At 39.7% G+C, this 19,519-nt stretch overlaps 1 protein-coding gene across 1 annotated transcript in view; it reads left to right on the plus strand.

The window, feature by feature from the left end:
• The first annotated feature begins 687 nt into the window (after window positions 1–687).
• The window catches only part of LOC137909616 (contactin-4-like), a 51,791-nt gene continuing 32,959 nt past the window's right edge, over window positions 688–19,519 (plus strand). The window contains exons 1-4 of the mRNA XM_068754083.1: window positions 688–742; window positions 6,466–6,598; window positions 8,706–8,881; window positions 16,466–16,561. Of these exons, the coding sequence (XP_068610184.1) occupies window positions 688–742; window positions 6,466–6,598; window positions 8,706–8,881; window positions 16,466–16,561 (460 nt within the window). The remainder of the gene's footprint in view (window positions 743–6,465; window positions 6,599–8,705; window positions 8,882–16,465; window positions 16,562–19,519) is intronic.

Genomic DNA, 19,519 nt, shown 5'->3' on the forward strand with positions numbered 1-19,519 from the left:
TTCATCTTAACAGGGGTAAATCATGGTTTAGTACTTTTGAAAAAAATCAATCTTATGGGTCTCCTTGGGGAGTGAAAATGGGGTTTTCCCTCTGCACACTCATCTCTTTGTGTCAGAAATACATAATCCCTGCAGGTCAGATGAATATGAGGAGCCAGGACAGTGTTTTATTACATGGTAGGGATGTGTCTGACAACCAGCTTGCATTTTGTTTAGTCTCAGCAGGTTTGAGTACAAGCAAGCATCCCTTTATGTTTCTCTTGCAGACATGATCCCTATTATGCAACGTTAAGCACTCTTTAGTAATCTCTACAGGACAAGAGTTTCCTAAGTGCTTTGCACAGTCAAATCGTTTCCTGTCTCTGCACAAGACGAGATTGGTTTCTTAATTATTCTTACAGATATACGGTACACGCAGACTATCAGCAGATCAAGCAGAATGTCTTTTCTCTGTCATGAATGAATTTTCTTTCGATCAACTAATCAATTAACCGACTACTTGTTCCTGCTGTACTGTCCTTGTGAAAGAACACTTTCTGATAAGAGCGGTGACTGTTGCTGCTGAATGTCTAATGGCTTCCTCCTTTTCATTTGGCAGAAGAACAGTGAACGTACTCTGAAGGACAAAGCCCGGATTCTATACACCTGTGATTGGATGTGAGCCTGCACTGACCTAAGACCATTAAAATGGAGTTGCTATGGATACTCATACTGCTGCTGCCATTGGTGAAGTCTGGGGCAGGTAAGCATCCCATGTATGGACATTTTATGCTTTGTAGCAAAGAGCATCCAATGCTTTTGTCTGATTTTACACATGATAAGACGATTTGGCTTTGTTGCCTTTTTTATTGCAGTTCAAGGCAAGAAAAATGAAATCAGGATCCTTCAGCTGTGCAAAGGAGCTATAGCTCTGCTCCTGAAAGATAGTCTCTGTCTGGCACACACATTCATTTATTTTAAAGAACACCTCAATTGTTACCCTAATTGAGATTTTACTGGTGGTAACATAGATATCTTGTCATTGATCTTGCTTTTAATGAGAAAACTAATTTTACTCCCTAACAGAATGTCTGAGCTCAAATGTTTGTTCTCCTCGGGACATCTGAAGCTGAGAACAAGATGAACGAGGGCTTTCTCGCACAAGAACAGTATCTAGAGAGTGGCTAATGTTTCATGTTGCCTTCCTCCAGATCAGGAGCCACCGAACTGAATTAGTGTGTCTGTGCATGCTTGTTTATTTGTTCATGTATGTCTCTTCAAAAACGTAACAGCACGCCAGAACCTAAATTTGCCTTCATGGCAATTAGCACCAATTATCACTCAATCCAATACACCTCTGAGGATGTCCAATGAGGCATTCCTCTGGGAGCTGTGACTCACAATCACATTGGGATCTCTGTCACAAATCTGGATCACATATGGTGTCTTACTAAATCGTCCTCTTAAATATACGGATGAGCGTCCCCCAGCGTCACCGGATCTCATGCTGCAAACCTGACAGAGTTTAGAGCAACCAAACTCTGCAGTCTGATTTGTTCACCAGATCCCACAGATGAAATGTTCTCTTTCTATCATGATGCGCACAAAATACTTTTAGAGTAATCTCTACAAAGCAATTTAGAGCTTAACGAAGGAAAAGAGGGCAAATTGTTGCTGAAAAGTGACATGTTGCACAGCGCTTTCCTCACACTGGAGGCTCGCATTCACAGTAGCCACACATTAATATTTAGTGCAGGGCTGCATTACACATGCAGTGCTTCCAGGACAAGTATTGCACAATAAAACCACAGACCTCCAAAGCCTTGTCATACTTGATAAGCATTTCAGTATGCTTACGTGTGCTGCTGGCGAGAGAGAGTGTGCCGTGTGACACCAGAAAGTGTTTCCTTCTTCAGTATGTGGGCATTGACTGTGTGGGATGGGGCAAAAGGGCAATACCTAGAGTGAGTTCATCCACAGTCATCCTAGTTTTCTACCCACAAAATTCCCAGAGGCTCTGAGTGCCAGAAGCAGGGGTGCGGGGCTGTGAATGAATGAATCGATGAATGAATTTGGAACAACAGCCTCCATCTGACAAACAGATTTATCATACACTCATAAGAAAGAACCCCCCCCCCCTCTAACCCCTGAAGGTCTTGCCTCCACTAGTGCTGCTTAAAAAGTGGACGTTAATGGAAATGAGGCTATGAACTTATCTCACTAAATATTTCACTGAATCATCCAAACATGGCGATGCCTTTGAGGAATCCTTAAGCAGAGATTTTATTGCAACTTTCAAGTTCCGCATATGTGTAAGTATTGCCTGGTGAATATACCTTCCATTGCGATCTTGTACTTTTGCTTTAATCCTGCAATGAAAGATCATCATCTTTAAATGTTGGCCATATACAGTGCAGTGGTTACTTCAGAAACAGAACTTATTTGACCTGCATAGATAGTTTTATAACACGACACTGTCAGTTAAACATCGATACGGTGCATGTTATAGAGCTGGAAGGAGCTGTAGCTGCTTATACTTTGAGTTTGCTAATGTTGCAGTAACTGATCTATAATTGCTGCTCTCTCATGGTATTTTATTTGTTTTAATATTATGCAGTGATTGATATAAATTCTAACAAACACTTGCTGTTTATAGCAGTTTATTTAAAAAAAATAAATTATTAAAAGAAGCAAATGAAATATGAGAATTTAGATCTGGTAGCACGGTAATCAAATTAATTGATACATTTAGTCTTCGAATAAATAACGTGCAGGAATCCACTCAAATCCCTTATTTTGTAGGTTATTTTGGTTTTAAAGCATGATGAATGTTTCCATTTGTGTAAAGTGAGAGACAACCTTCTCACCAATTCCAACAATTATTTGGTGAGGCGATATGCTCCCAAGTTTATATTGACAGTAGATAGAGGAGACAACAATAAAAATAGCCTTAATTTGCCATTCCCACATATGAATTTTGACCTAATCAATTGTGCATTCCCATACTGAGCATTGATTTGGATTCTTTGCACACAAGGGTATTGCATTTCAAATGGCCTAGGTTTGATTAGCTGGAGAATGGTGTTGGGATAATATATATGGTGTGACAATATATTTGACTTCATTAACAAGAGTCTGCAGTACAGTGTACGACACACACCAGCTGATCGCCAGGGACATCAAGCATAGAACATTCTGTCATCGGCTTTTATCATATTTTTAGTAGTTTTTCATTTTAGTCTATTCACTGGTAAAATTTAAAATTATCACTGTTATTACTAAAAGTTCAACTTTTAACAATGTCTTTTTTTCCCGTTTTTCAATAACCATTAAAAGCAAATTTCAGCAATTTCAAGCATTTAGGTGTGATTGTATCTAAAGCTCATGCCAAAGAATCTCGACACTCCTTCTGCTGTAAGTAACATTTGCTGCCCCTGAATGAGTGACTTTAAATGTGCACCTTATCATCCTGGACAGAGGGGAAGATGCTTTAAATAGCAAGATTGGCTTTTTTTATTTGATGCATAAAACCCTGAGCTGAAACGAATGGATTTGGGACCTCACAAGCGGCCGATACCTCCCCCATAGTCAACTCCCCATGTGCCTGTTTATTCATGCTGAGGTAAGCTGGAAGAATTCATTTGCTGTCAGCTAGTATTGAATTTGAGATTAGTTTTTATTTCAGCCTCCTAAAGAGCTCCCTCTGCCTTCCACTCTGGCTTCGATGCTGCGTTTGTGTCGTCCGAGGAGCCTTCAAAAGCGGCTGCACATCTCTCCATGTGGCAGCAGGTGACAGATATTGATGGAGATGGCCCATTTTTCCAAAATGATCTCCATCGCTTTCCTGCAGCATTACACAGTTAATAACCTGTTATGATTCTTAAAGGTTTGCTTTTCTTGCTTTGACTTTCCATTCTTTGGTGTGAGTTGGTTCATTAGATTTTGCTTTTTTTTCAATGTGGAAACAATCCTGAAATATCAGGTTTCATGTTTAATTGTGTATATTTTACAAGGATACATCCGTGATGTAGCTGAGAAAATGAAATTCTACCTTAAAAAAGAAAAAAAATCCCTCTCTGTATTGAGAATGGTTTCACTTCCCCCACCACATCTTACACTCATTAAGAATTTCAGAGTCTTTGCTTCAGTTTGAACGGAGCCCCCAGGTACAGCCTCCAGAGCTCAGCACCTTCTCATTATTCTGAGACTAATTCAACATTTTTATAACAGTTTCCATGGTGCCGCTGAACATCAGGCCACTACAGTGGTGCCCTAACTGAGATTATGGGCTGCGACCGCATATCTGTTTTGATTAATTTCACTTTAATTGAATAGTGAGTCTGGATTGTGCTTGGCTATCTGTTTCAGAATTGTCCAAGCGTCGTACATCATGCACTGATTATGCAAAAAGAATTCACCGTTTGCTTGTGGGTGCAGGGGGGTAATGTAATTTGCTAACAGCACAAATGCTGTAGCAACCCTTAATAAAGAAGCAACTGTTCATGAAATGTTTTCAATTCAATAACCTTTGTTTTCAGAACATGTTCTAATGCTTGCCACATTTAAATGTTGAATTTCACTTTCTTGCATACCGTTAAACATAATTCCTTCAAATATTTATTTTTTGTGTGGCATTATTTATTATTTCTTTTTCTTTTCAGTGAACTAAAGCACACTTGATTAATTAATTATACACCATTTAAGAGTATTGTTCAAACACCAAATTGCAGAGCAGTCAAGGTCCTTTATAGCTTTTAAAACAAACAAAAGATGTTCTGTCTATTTATTAAATGAATGCTTGATAAAACATCTCCAAGAACAATGTAGCTGTAAATTAGGGTGTGCGTTATTACTGAGGGACTGGATTAGGGTGAACTCCATTATTTTAAATAATTGTGAATCGAAATGTTTGCCTTTTGATGGTTGGAATCATTCATCATTCAAATAAGACACGGAGACACAAAATTAGACGTTTGAATATGGACTGTACATGATGTGTCTTCTAGCAATCAATCATTTCAAATCTGCTTTGTGTGACGCACGCCATCTAACAAAGATTATAATTAGGCAGCCTGTTATGATGGTGAAATTTCTGTGAGGTGTATCCTTGTAGAGAGGAACAATGAGGGCACAAGGTCCCTTGCCAAACAGCTCCATGCTTTCAAAGAGTTATTTTGAGACTTGGGGATAAACCTGTACCCCCCACAGAGCCAGAAGCATGAAGAGCCTACCTGGCTCTTGCACAAATTAGTGAGTATACCTAGTGAATCTTTCCACTTCTGTAACATTTCAGAAATGTGAATGTATTTGGATGAATCCAAATGAGTTCCTCTTCATCACAAGAAGACGTGTGTAGTCTAATTGGCTGATTACCTCATGGGCCCCTGCTGTGTGCTATTCCAGCACATCTTGCATTTACTTCTGTACCATTGAATAAAGACGTCAATGTCACCCAGGCATGTCATCTTTGTTATGTTTTTTCTTGTTATTTTTTTCTTATGGCGAGATAATGAATAAATAATGCAACAATGTCACTGGGAAATTGCAGGCTGATCTATGTTTAGTTTTGCAGTTGTTGTGTTGTGTTGTCTATATTGTATATTTATTAAAATAATACCATGTGTATGTATTTATTGAGCCACGTGGGTAGAGAGGAATGCAGCAATTAGAACTTGTAATATTTCAGTACAAGACCTTCATCAGAAAAATATTTTAGTCCTGTGATAATATGTTGTCAGCCTGAAAGGAGTATCTTATTCGAGACACAGTGATGGGTATCATATGGGTTAGCAGTATTAACGCCCATTATTAAGTTATTGATTGGAATGACTTTACCACAATGCATTCACCACAATAAAAATATTAACAGTTAGGTATATAATAGCCACTTTATATGTATGTTTTAAAAAATATTGTGCATGTATAATTGAAATAGATTCTAAAGCAGTACTGTAAGTTTATTGCAATACATCCATTATTGCCGACTATGGCAAAACACTTCACCCACATTGCCTGTGTGAATGCGGTGAGCGAGTGAATGGTGGACAGGAGGACTGATGGCGCAAATTGGCAGCCTCGCCCCTGTCATCTTACCAAGTACATACAATGAAAAGTGTCTGAGTGTCTAGAAAAGCGCTATATAAAATCAATGCTTTGAGTGGAATTAAAAAAAAGGAGTGTGTGGTAGTGTGGTTTGGACAAGTCTATTCCTTAAGATGTTTACATGAATTTTTTATGAAGGTTACCAGCCTGATTATGCAGCACCTCAGGGATGTAATAACTTTTTTACCACCAATATGAAATATGCTCATGGCTTCTACGCTGACTCGTCCGACATATTTGTGCCAAAGATAGATTTTATTTGGGCCGAACACGTTCACAAGTTGCCTTTGTTTCCACTTACCTCCCTCGACTCTAAGCCCTTGAAATCTATTCCCAGCAAAAAATAAAATTAGCACTAATGTAGGTTGTTGGTTCTCCATACAGGAAGTGGAGTTCAGCTGCGGCCTGTGTTCACCAAACAACCTGGCAGTGTGGTCTTTCCCCTTCAGCCCGGTGAGAATCGCAGAGAGGTGGTGTTTAGCTGCGAGGCCGAGGGACACCCACCACCCTTCTACAGGTAATATCTGCGTGCTCAGCTTTATGGGTGCTATTTGGGTTTTTTTGTTACTCAGGGCCTTCAAGAATTATCCGAAAGCATTCAGGTAAAACATTTCTACTAAAACCCAGACTGATTTTTTTTCACCCTGGACAAACTGTGGATTTGTGGACCTTCTGGCTCACTGCGGCTCGCTGCTCGCAGCTTGCACCACTTAGCTTCACTGTCAGTCATGGTGAACTTGAGAATGATGAATTAACTGACCTCACTTGCTGGTTGGTATGATATTTTATTGGCGGATGGATATTTTTACACTTTTTCCAAGAACTTCCTGTCAATTTCACTGACCACTGAAAAGATCGGATGACAGCTGTGATTCGGCTGAGATGTAGTGTGGAAGGAAAACACAAGTGGAATATATTTAACCCACCAGACATCATGTGTCATAAGTCGTATTTCCATATTGCTGCTTAAGACTGCTGCAGTTAATGTTTTATCTGCGCCACTGCCCAAGGCTGCACGGACATTGCTACAGGGCAACTGCTGTGAAAGCCATTACTACATGATAAACATGATTCAAATCACTGAGTGGACTGAGGCGAGGGAAAAAGTGCTGATATTTGTTGTCCTTGCACACTGGCCTGTGAGGTTGAGTGGCCTCCTATCAAATCGCGTCAGAAACAAATTTGTATATTGCTGTGCTGCTATGACAAATGAAACCAAATGACAAACGATGATTTGCTTTAAACTGTATCAAACCTCAGCCGCATAACTGTCCTACCCCTGTCGGTGTAATTAAGTGCACATTGCAAAGCCAAGCATTTAATGTGTGCTAGTTTGAAACAATCCCTCATAACATCGCCATATGCGGCCGTTAATGTAGCTTGAAGATCCTTGGTGTTGTGCCTAATGGGCACAAATTGAAATGAATGTCCTGAATCCAGCATCCGGCTGGAACACCTATTAAACAATCAGTAGCTTTTCCCACCATCTGAATCGTCCTGCCTTTTCAAATGAAAGGCAATTTGAGTTTAAACCCACAAGTTGTTTTTGGCTCTTCTGAGTTCACAGCACTCAGAACACACCCTGCCCCATAGCAAATCAAATTTAATTAGCTCTTTAATTATAACCAATTCAAAAAGTGCTTTCCAGATTGATCGTGCTGCTCTTGTCACACATTTGATCCCTATAATGATAGCTCTAGAGCAGGGGTGTCAAAGGCAAATGGACGGAGGGCCAAATAAAACATTTAGCTCCAAGCCGAGGGCCGGACGTATTTGCTGCTGAGTCAATTGCAGGTTTCCAAGCACAAATACATTTTTCTTACTACTCAGTGACTACAGAGACATGCGCTCCTTCATCATTTCGTCGCCATGGCCCCCTTTATTTCACTCATATGGAACTGTTGAGCCAGTTCTTGCTGCAAATTCCAATCACCAAATCGCAAATTCTTTTGTTAAACACCCCTCCACTGCACATGTTCCTGACCATCAACCCTTTCCTGCCTCTTTTTATAAAGCCCCCCCCCCTTACCCCTAAAACGAGAAGTAGAATCTTCAGGTTTAATTTTCTGAGATGAAAATGTCATCGCGACCAAGGAGCTAATGTTTGACATAATTGTTCCTTTGATTAGCGCTTTCCTCAGCATTTCATTCATTTGTGCTTAACTTCTGTTTTCTCATGTATTACTCTCTCTTTGAATATAATTTCTTTGCTGTGAAATTTGCATTTGCACACGAGGTTTGTCTGGATATGATGGATATGATATAAACTGATTTAAAGCATCTGAATCCATGTAGAAAGAAGGAAAAAAGGAATTCAGATGATCATATTCATGACTGTGGTGCAAAAATGTAAAATAAATCCTGAACAGAAATTAGTCTTTTAATATAGTTGCTGCTAATTGCATCCCATTCTAGTTATTGCCAGTTATTGTTTCTGTTAATGTCACATTTATGACGAACAAGGGCTGCTTGGTCACAGTCTGGACCACTGAGTCATCATTTAACACCAGTTGGACTCTATGATCGGGCTTCTTTGTCTCAACAATAACGCAGAATGGATCATCAGACACTGGACCAGCATTAATATTTTGTTGTTGTTGTGTATCCCATGATTGCATTTGCAGGTGGAAACTCAATGGCTCATTCATCACTCCCAGACCAGGCTCACATTACTCTCTCATGGGAGGAAACTTGCACATCAGCCATCTGAATAAAGAGGAAGATGTGGGAATCTATCAGTGCCTGGCATCGAACTCTTTTGGCACCATTGTCAGCAGAGAAGCCAGTCTGCACGTTGCATGTAAGTCTGTCTTGTATTTAATCATGCAAACGTGTCATCATTATCATGTGTAATACCGTGTGTCGTTAGCTATCCAAAACGGTCATATGTGTATCTTGTGAAGGAAGCCTATATATTTAGTAGATAATCTTTCAACTAATCCACATAACATAAAGAGGACAGGGGTGTGCAGTCATTAGTGGTTCCAATGCTCACTACTGTGCCGAACTGTACACTTAAATTAACTGCGATGACAATTTGTGGCTTCAAATATTATGTTTTTCTCCAAGTTTTTCATGGAAAGACTGTTTCAAAGTTGGTCATTTTCTCCATGGAATATATTTCAAAACAATAGAGGAATGAAGGATATGTCATACACCGGTGAATTTGTTGTTTGTCAGGGATATGCCACTTTCAGATGACACTTGTTTGTTTAGTTTTTATCTATTTCCATATGTGTCTGTCCCACAGTCTTTTTGTTTCTCTTTTTGTGACTCATGAGCGGCTGGAATAAATGCTGTCGCTTGCTGCAGGATCAATAAAGTTTTATTTTATTTTAAGAGTGATGGGTAAAAACTCGATACAAAAAGTACGATAAAACAAACTTGTAATTGTATAAAGAAGCACAGTTTTGAAAAATCATTCTAGCTTAGAGTTTAATTGACCTAGGAATGTTTCTCTGTGATTTCAACTTCACTTCCACTAAGTTCACTTCGGTTTAAACTGCATTAGAAAGTAAATGTTTCATTAATCATCAGATGTTCTGGTTCACTGAAAATATAATGACCCAGTGGGATTCTCAGGAAACTGTTTGTTGTCAGACGTGGTTTTCTATAAAAAGAAGAAGAAAAAGAGAGAAAAAAACAGCAACAAGAGAGGCATGCAGCTTCACACTGTAAAGTAAAGAATCAGAAAACACAAATGAACTGTCTTTGTTTTTACGGCGCCTTCTTGTACTGTAACCCTGGTTACAGCTCCGATGCTGATGTTTACGCTGCCTGATGGCTCTCAGCTTCTTAATCCCGGTGATGGTTTGCGAGATGGACCTTGACTGACCCCGTGCAGCTGAAGCTTTGCAGTGCTTATCCTTTACACCTTATAAACCCAGGGTCTCAAGCATCACTAATGGCAAGGTGAAGTTTGGGCTTCCAGACTTGATGGACAGCTCATATCTAATAAAGTGCTCTGATGTCTTGAACAGATGGTGCGTCTAGATTGAATCCTGATGTTTCTATGCCATAGCGTGTGAAGAGATGATTCGGATTTGGTGCGTCTTTGCCCAAAAGATAGATGATAAAAAAAATTCATTGCTTGCAGGCTGCTGATCACATTCTCTGAGGCCTGATCTGAACTGTATGTCACTCTGCTTGGTGTCATCTGCTGGCTGGGTTTGTCAACACATGACAAGCATCAGTGCTGATGTGTCGTACATCTTATTTATTGCACATGATGTAACTTAATTAAGTGGGTCATATGAGTGAGCAGGTATTGGGTCAAGGGAATAATTCACGGTGGATCAGTTTGTTGTGATAGTCACTATGGTGCCATCAGTAATGGATACTGACTCAATGTCTTCTTGTTCTAGTTCTGCTTCACAAAGACCGGGTTGAAGGCATTAACCAAAGGCAGTTCAGGGATCGGCATTAATCTGTAGCAGGTGATCTTATCAAGTCTGGCAGCCAGGAATTCATGCTTTTGTGCAATTCTGCAGAAAACGAGGGTAGAAAAGTGTACCTGTTATAATATTCTATATTTAACAATCTAATTTTGCGACGACTGCTTGTTATTGTGAGCGAAATCTGTGGCATATTCACTGACCAATGATATCCCATAAAATCTTTTTTGTATTGCATGAGTACACGGTGTACAGCAAAGAGTTAAACTCGCCTACATATTCAATCCTTCAAAGTTTGAATGATATAACACTAACAGCTTGTATTTAGCAGCTGGTTGGGGATTAAAGCCCTAAAAGTATAAATGGACTTGATCCTGTTGACGTTACAGAATTAAACGTGTAAAAGGTTTGGCTTGTGTGATGGAAATGTTGGAGGGAATAAAGCAGTTGCTTATCAGGCCAGATTGAGTTTCTTAATCTCCCACAGAACTTTTCAGTGCAAGTAAAGGGATTGTCACTGAAGGAAGAGGCGTGACAGACTGGAATAAAGGCAGGCTACAACCTAGATGTTGTGCTGTTTACGGTGAAACACAGCTTTTAATGATGCAACTCTGTTTTATATTGTTCTTCATAATATCTCCTATCAAATTTGGTCCTGTAATTTGACCTAATTTATATTTTTCCTTACTGGCTCCAGTCTAACCTTCAGTAATGACCTAATCTGTGTAATTAATTGACAAGACTTCTTTCTCTCCTTTTGTTTCTCTCATTTCTATCACTTCTCGACTCACCTTTTTGTGTTTTTTTTCCTTGGGTGAAAATTAAGTCTGGTTTGATCTTGAGAACATTTGAGGCAAGGACAATAACATTAATTGTCAGCTCTGTGATGCTTTATCTGGGCTTCAAATCGTCTTTGTGAGGGAGGCAGGAGGCATTTTCTGAGTGCAGGACTTCACAATAGCGTCGTAATTGTCAGGACTAACAGTGGTAGCCTTTTGTATGTATTAGACCCTTTTAGTGTTTATCACTATTCAAATGTTATTGCCACCCACTGGGCTTCATTGCATGACATCTCTCTGAGAACGAAGGGGATGAAAAGCAGACGGCGCATACATAGATGAGGGTTCTTCTTTTTTTATTATCTTTCAGTGTTATAATTTGGTTTCTACATTCTGGATAGCAACATAAGACATATCACTTGTTGAGTGTAGCTTAGCGGTAAGGTGCGCTCTTCTTCAACCCTTTTCTCGTCTTAATGCAGCTTTATCATCATATGGCAACCATTAACAGTTTTAGCCACAATTCAACAAAAAATGTGGTGATCCACGGATTTTCCGCTATGTCGTGGGATTCTGCAATTACATTTCCATTATTTTCTAGCCTAACAAAAATAAAACTACCATACCATGGTACTCAAGGCACTCTTGAAAAGTTTAAAAAGACTAAATGCCTTTTATCCAATGATTAGAATACAAATTAAAACACATCAGAAAGTGCTCCCATGCTCACACTGAACAAAATGTGTGAAATGTGTCTGTCCAAGAATGGTCTCTAATTCATCACAATGGGTCACATTGATGCAGCTAAAACAAAAATGCAAATTCACATCCAATTTCATGGACCCGAAAGCACTCAAAATAGCCTGAACTCTGCCATGGAGAAGTGCATAGAGGCACACAGCCGTGGTCGGATTGATATGATGATCCACGGGGTGCAGAACAGCTTGGGTTGTCAGGCATTGTTGACTTTTAGTGTGTCGAGCTCATTTACGCCTTATCATGCTCCAAAGGAATATTGATCAGGAGAGCTCCACTCAGTGTGGGTTGATCAACTCTCACACTAAGCTTTGTTTGTGAAATAAAATTGGATCCTGCATCTTATAATTGCATAAAACACTTAAATTGACTTTCACTAGTTTGTAATTACATTATGTTTGGTATAAAAATGTCCAACAGCAAAACGACACACAGAAACACATGCATACCTTATTCTATTTTTTATTTTTTTTAATTTAAATAAATGTTTTCAGTCGGTTTCACAATATTGAATTTTAAAATAAAGGCTTTCTGTGAATATATACAGAAGAGTATTCATGGTACACAACCTTTGTTCAAGAAAAAAAAGATTTAGTAAATAAAGAATATTTCATACGAGTTTCAAGTGTTTATTTCTTCCCAATATGTGATTTCAATATGGAAAACATCCTAGCCCGACCCTACAAAGAAGAAGCGCTCAAAGAAAATGGACAACCGGTTCTAAAGTAAGGGTTAAATTAAATTACATTAAATTAAATTGATTACTGGGTCATGGGCCGTACTGGAGCCTATCCCAGGAGTCAATGGGCGAGAGGCAGGGTACACCCTGGACAAGCTGCCAGTTCATTGTAGGTCTAAATTAAATTAAAGAAAATTAAATATATATTTCTTTTTAATGTTTATGTTCAGTTCTCTATCATTTTCAAAAATGATCATATCAACAAATTGTACTGCGGTTTTTTTTATTGTTACTTTAATTGAGAGAAAAAAAACACGAATTCGACAAACAGACTGATGCTATGCTGATGACAGGCTTTGAAGCGTTAGTCATCCAGGAAAGACATACTCAGGCATAGAAGGTCCTTCTTTCCCACTGAGGAAATACACACAAACTGTGCAGTACATAAAATGGTTTGTTGCCTAACAATGGAACACATGTTTCCTGCTGCCACTCTGAAATCACAGACGGCCCACTGTTGATTTTTTTGAATCAATATTTGGATGACTTTGCAGAATGTAAACTCAAATGATTCACAACATAAAACCATTCAGCATTGTTGCTCCTGCAGCCCCCACGATGTAATGGCTGAGTCAGCAGAGAGCGGCTCTACCTGAGCAGCTTTTGTTTAGTACATCTTTTCTTAACCTGGGTTCGATCAAACCGTAGGGGTTCGGTGAGTCGGTCTCAGGGGTTTGACGACTGAGCCTACACCATGGAGGTCAAGACACATCTGACTCATCGTTACATTCTCTATTCCGGAAGTGAGTGGTCCGGTTCAGTCCACTCCGCCTAAGTCCCGCTACCACTGCTCCACCCCACTCCCACAGTGGGACTCGAACCCAGTGCCTTTGTTCGAAAGTCAATAATGCTACCAACACGCTATGGTGTTGGCGAGAAAACCGTGGTCGTCGTTGTTATGTTGTGCTTTTTCCTTATGTGCTGTGTGGAGCGAGTGTGAGGTGACAGTCAGCTGGTCCGCGGCAGCTGCGTTGGATCAGCTGATTGAGCCAGCCAGCATAAGAACTCCGCTCTCCAGCGGAGTTCGGTGTGTTTTTCTGTTGTTGTTTTACGAGCTGTTTATTTCGTGTGTTTAAAATAAAACCGCTTGCACTGGCAAAAATTAGGGAACACTTTTTGAAACTACATGGAGATGGGGAATTGTTATTGCTGAAAAGCCCTAGAATTTTTCGGACCATTTGTTACAAAATATCTTTGTGAGCAATCCTTTTTGAGCATGCTGGACATAAAAACTAAGGGTGAAAAGGAACAGACTTTGTTGTGAAAATGACATGAAAGTGGCACTCAGTTGAAGCCATGCATATCTGAACTGGTCTCTCAAAGTCAACTGACTTGCCGGTATGATATTTCTTGTGAGTTCATGCCGTGCGTTGGTTTTGTTCTTTGAAGGAGGTGATGTTCATGCACGGTTCATTTTGTGCACCATTAAAAAATAATATACCTATGTCTTGAATTAAAAAAATATATTTTATCTTTCACTAAAGAAGGGTTCGGTGAATGCACATATGAAACTGGTGGGGTTTGGTACCTCCAACAAGGTTAAGAGCCATTGGTTTAGTATGTCATCATGTGGCTTCTTTGCTTCCACACTAAGCCAAAGGAGTGCATTGAAGTAGGTGAAAAAATGCAGCACTTTATAAAACACGTATTATTTTGCACAGCTCATGGGATGCCAAGGCCAGCTTTCTTTTCTGTCTGTTGTTCTACCAGTCCTACTTTTGTTCAGACGTTCACAGCTACAAGAGGATGATGCCTCTGACTTTAGTCGTACGTGCTTTAGACTAATAATGGTGGCTGAATTTAGCTTCTGCTGTTACTTAATGCTTTTAAATTAACATTTAACTGCACAATAGTGACAAAAGCAATTGTTTAACTTCCTAAAATACAAAAAACAAACTTCATTAAGGGTGCATTCTACTGCATGACTCTCCCTCTGTGATTTAGCAAACCTAAGTCAGTGCTACTAGTCCCACCAGTTCCATGTTAGATCATTGAATAGGCATGTCTTGTCGTTACTGAAAGTGTTTTAGTTTTAGATATGTGCATTTTTCTGGTCTTTTGCAGAATAGAGATTCAGTCTGAATTGAAGGAATCTCTCAGATTAGGGGTGACAGTTCTTCAAACCCTAAACATACATCCAGTTGCTTTATCTTCAGCCTTTAAGGATGATGAAGAAAATTCTGTCTGATATTGCAGAATACATCAAAATTAATCAGAAATGTCTTCCTGTTTAGGAAGACATTTCATTTCATTACTATTAATACATTTCCTATTGAGACTAAATGAATCCAAAAAACAATATTGACACGACTGGAGACAAAGCTGAAAACTGTCGACTCTCTGTATTTCACCTTGAACGCATAAGAGCTTTCTTTGTTGATGAGCTGATTAATTATCTGTACAGTTCTTTCACAGCTGTCTCTCTCTCACATATAATCCAGTAAGATAAATCCATAACCCAGAGGGTATTTCCTTAAAGATAATTAAAATGAACATGAACAAATGTGTTGGTCTACACAACCCACAGCTGCGGATCAATTGGTAGAGCGGGTCATCCAGTGATCTTTAGGTCAGCGGTTCAAATCCCAGCTCTGACTGTCCACATGTTGAAGTGTCCTTGGGCAAGACACTGATCCCCAAATTTCTCCCAGTGGGCCTGGCAGCACGTTGCATGGACACACAAACTCCTAGGGTTTGAAACTCCCCACAGAGAAGATTCAAATCCGGTACCTTCTTGCTGTGGGGGAACAGCGATAACCACTAAGCCACCGTGCCGCCCTGAAACCCATCAGAGGACTGCAAATAATATTAACCTCTGGAACTTAAAGACACGTCCAAAATGTAATCATGAATCAGTCAAAGTCACATCTACTACAGAACCACATGTGTCAAACCTTCCCTAGACTGTCATGGTCTGTAAGTCTTAAGATCGTTCAGGACCTGAACAATCTTGTCTACACCTAATATGAAACTAATTGTATTATTAGTGTGTGAAGCGGCATGCCAGCTTGTCATTGACTCAGTTGTAAATGCAAAAAGCTGTTCTCGTTTCTGGAAATGTAATATTGTTCCAGATTAATGTATTTTTCAGTTACTCACAGCTCTACAAAGATCACATCCTGCTGTGCTTGTCCACAGGAGGTGTCATTTAGCATTCTTCCACCCTGTTTTTGAAAGAAAGTCTTTATCATGGCATTTATATGGCTGCCACGTGATTGGCTGTACTCCCTGTGATATATGCAAGAGCCACTGTCGGCAAAGGCCAAATGTAGTGTGGATTTCCATCTCTAATATGCTTTCTCAGCAGATTGTCAACAAGTAATCAGTCTCCATACAAATGACGTTTAATTCTCAGTCATTAATTGTTGCTGCTCTGGGCGCAGTGGATGAAACACACAAAGTGATAACAATGCGGCGTTCCAATTAAATTCACTCATGTGTGACTTATACATGAGGAATTGCTTTCTGCTCCAGTCAGAAGTGTTTAGGACACTCGAGCACTTTGTCTAAATTGATGCAAACATAGCATGGATGTCTTGTGAAAATACTGTGAAGCTCAGGTCTGCTCTGACCAAATTACTGAGCATCTGCAGACAACACTGGTTATTAGCCGTTTATCTGCAAAGAAATGGGAGGCATCTCCTGCTTCCTGTGTGCTCATGGATTTGAATAATATGAATTGATAATTAATGTTTTATTGTTTTGGGGGTATACAGATTTGGAGAACTTCAAGACTCAGAGAAGAAGTCCGGTGAGGGTTCGTGAAGGTCAAGGAGTGGTCTTATTGTGTGGCCCACCACCACACTCTGTAGGTAAGTTGGCCTGTTCTGAAATGCTTTTGCAATTGCATTTTCAATCCCCTGATTTGTCACATACTTTGTGCTCAGGTTTGTGCTCTCTGGTCTCTGATCATGCTGTTTTAGTTTGTTTGTTTGTATTGTAGAGGTCATGGAGTAAGGTTTTTTTTTTACTAAAGGACATTTGACCTGTCAGACTAATTTTCAGTTGGGGCAAGTATAAACTTTGACATCCAGAGTGAAGAAGCCTGTCTCCAAAGGCGTTTTGCTCATCATCCCTTTGCATCATCGGGAGTTCAAATCTAATTTTATTGACTCCTCCAACACATGGGTCGAGAGATGGCATTTTCCTCTACTGACTAGGTTGGTGGAAATGTTGCACTAATTGAGAATCAGGATGTCTTGTGTCATAGTCCAAGTAGCAGGGGTGGTAGGGGATGTCTCTCAGGAAACGTTTTTAAAAGCTGGTTTAAACAAATTATTCTCCACAAGTATGTGAGAAAGTGCATTTTCAGAATGCTGTGGAAGTGTGGTCCATATATCTTGATAGCAAGAAAGGAACCATTTCTTCTTTTAAAGCTGGGGGGACTCTTTAAATGTATGAGTGTCAAAGAGCTCAAGGTCAGCTTTTGAATTTATATAAAGCCTTACTTTATTGTAATGATTCATTGCCTACTTAAAGTCTGCTATATAAATGAGAAGTTATTTAATGCTTTTAAATTCTTCCCTCGGTTTGTCCCCCTGAGGGGTCGCCACAGCAAATCAATGTTCTCCACTTCACCCTGTCCTTTGCATCGTCCTCCCCAACACCAGCCACTCTCATGTCCTCCCTCACTACGTCCATGTATCTTCTCCTGGGTCGACCTCTAGCCCTGTTCCCTGGTAGCTCCATTCTCAGTGTCCTTCGACCGATATAGTCCCTGTCTCTCCTCTGGACATGTCCAAACCATTGAAGTCTTGTCTCTCTGACCTTATCTCCAAAACGTCTAACTTTCGCTGTCCATCCTATTGTCTCATTTCCAATCCTATCCAACCTGGTCACTCCCAACAAGAACCTCAGCATCATAATCTCCGCCACTTCTAGCTCCGCCTCCTGTCTTTTCCTCAGAGCCACTGTCTCTAAAGCCATGTACAAACGTAGCCGGGTTTTTTTTAAACAGAATATCCTTCCCTCTCCGCTTAGAATTCTTTTTTTTTATCCACACAACCTCGTTTAAAAAAATAAACTTCATCCACACCTAACCACATAAGTGTGTTGTTAAGCACATTCATTAGCATGCCAAACCATTCGGCGGCAGTATTTCCCCAATCCTCTTGTTGTCACTTTCGCAAAACAGGTGTGCTGAGATGCTGTGATCTCTGCAGCTCCTCCTGTCTCTGCAGGCTGACAAGCTATCATTCACTGCATACTGTCAAGTAGTCAAGTAGATCACATTAGACACCGCCTCTATAACTGAAATTAATTCAACATGTTTTTGAATGATCCTGCATACAAACAAACAAATCACACACCCTCCTCCAACTGTTGGTGAAAAAGAAGCAAGTTTGTTGTTGAATATCTCTGCAAAGTTATCTTGAGGAGCATCAAACTAGAAAATGACTGTTCACCTAAAATCTAAGCTTCATCTTTATCTTTATCCTGGTGTTGTTGTAACTAAAGTTCTGCTACTGGCTGAAACTGTGTTGCTCAGCTGCTGTAATGAGAACGGAATGAGGCCTTGTTGTTTTAATCACACATTTGCTTGCAAAACCGACAGACTGACAACTGCAATGCTTTGTTCTATGTATCTTGTAATGAGACTGCTCACCTTATGGCGACAAGAAAAGCTGGGACAATGAGCCACATGTATCCATTTTGCTTACTTCGAGCGTAATGCCTTTTTTTTTCAGACTCATCCCCTGGTGCAAATTGTCCAAATGCCAACACACACTCTAGCAAACAAAACAAAACAATACAACAGCATTGTCAGAAATACTGGGCCGTGGTTACAGTGTCATAACATAATCTAAAAATATTTTTGGAAGATCTGGGGACAGCAAGTTAAATTAAATAGCTTATTCATTATTCGCGAGGAAACATCATTGATTTATTCGGGATGGGGTCCCCATATGCAAAATCCCATCGTGTTTCTTTGTATAAGCTTGATGAACTGTCTGTTCCGAAGGCAATCCTGCAGGCACCAGGCTAATGCTTAGAAATTGGGAGAGAAAGATTGCATTCTTTATGTGCCTGCATTGTCAGGGAGCGTATTGCTCACTAGACAACCTTCAGGGTTAGGCAGTGTTTTGCCATTGAAAGCAGAAGTCAGACATTGATTGACTTCTCCTTGTAAAGATTTCATGTGCAAAATCCTTTTGTGCAGTTTGTACATATTACACAAACAAGGAGCAAGTACTTTATGCAAACGTGTCTGAAAAGAGATATGTTTAATCAATTAACATCCATTTATTCCCTTAAAAATGTATTGATCATGAGAAATGTGACCACTAAATTCAGCATCAATATATCTAACTGTAAAAAAAGCAATTGTGGGGCTGTACTGTATATTGCAAGCAATTTTTAATGGTGTTTATGGTCTTTACACATTATGTAGCTTAAATCACACATCATCGTCAGGACAAGTATGTGAGGATCGGTCATACAGAATAAGGTTTTTATTTGCGATAATTTGTTTTACATAACAAGATGAGCCCAAGGGAGGTTTTCACTTTTGAGATGTTTTTTTTACTGACATTTTCATACCTCAAGAATTATTCAGGAGTTCTCCTGTTGCTCAATCCTGAACATGACCGGTAGCGTTAAATGACTTTGTCTGGAGGTCACTAGACTCATAATATGAGCATCACGCCTGGATTTTAAATGTGGAAACACATCTCATAATGAATCACAATGAATAGCGGTCAGCAGCTGGTCTTTCAAAAGGTGTGAACACATTTTAACTTCTTTGAAACTCAAGACTGAGAATTAAATTA

Source organism: Brachionichthys hirsutus, chromosome 2 (assembly GCF_040956055.1).
Source record: "Brachionichthys hirsutus isolate HB-005 chromosome 2, CSIRO-AGI_Bhir_v1, whole genome shotgun sequence".
NCBI lineage: Eukaryota > Metazoa > Chordata > Actinopteri > Lophiiformes > Brachionichthyidae > Brachionichthys > Brachionichthys hirsutus.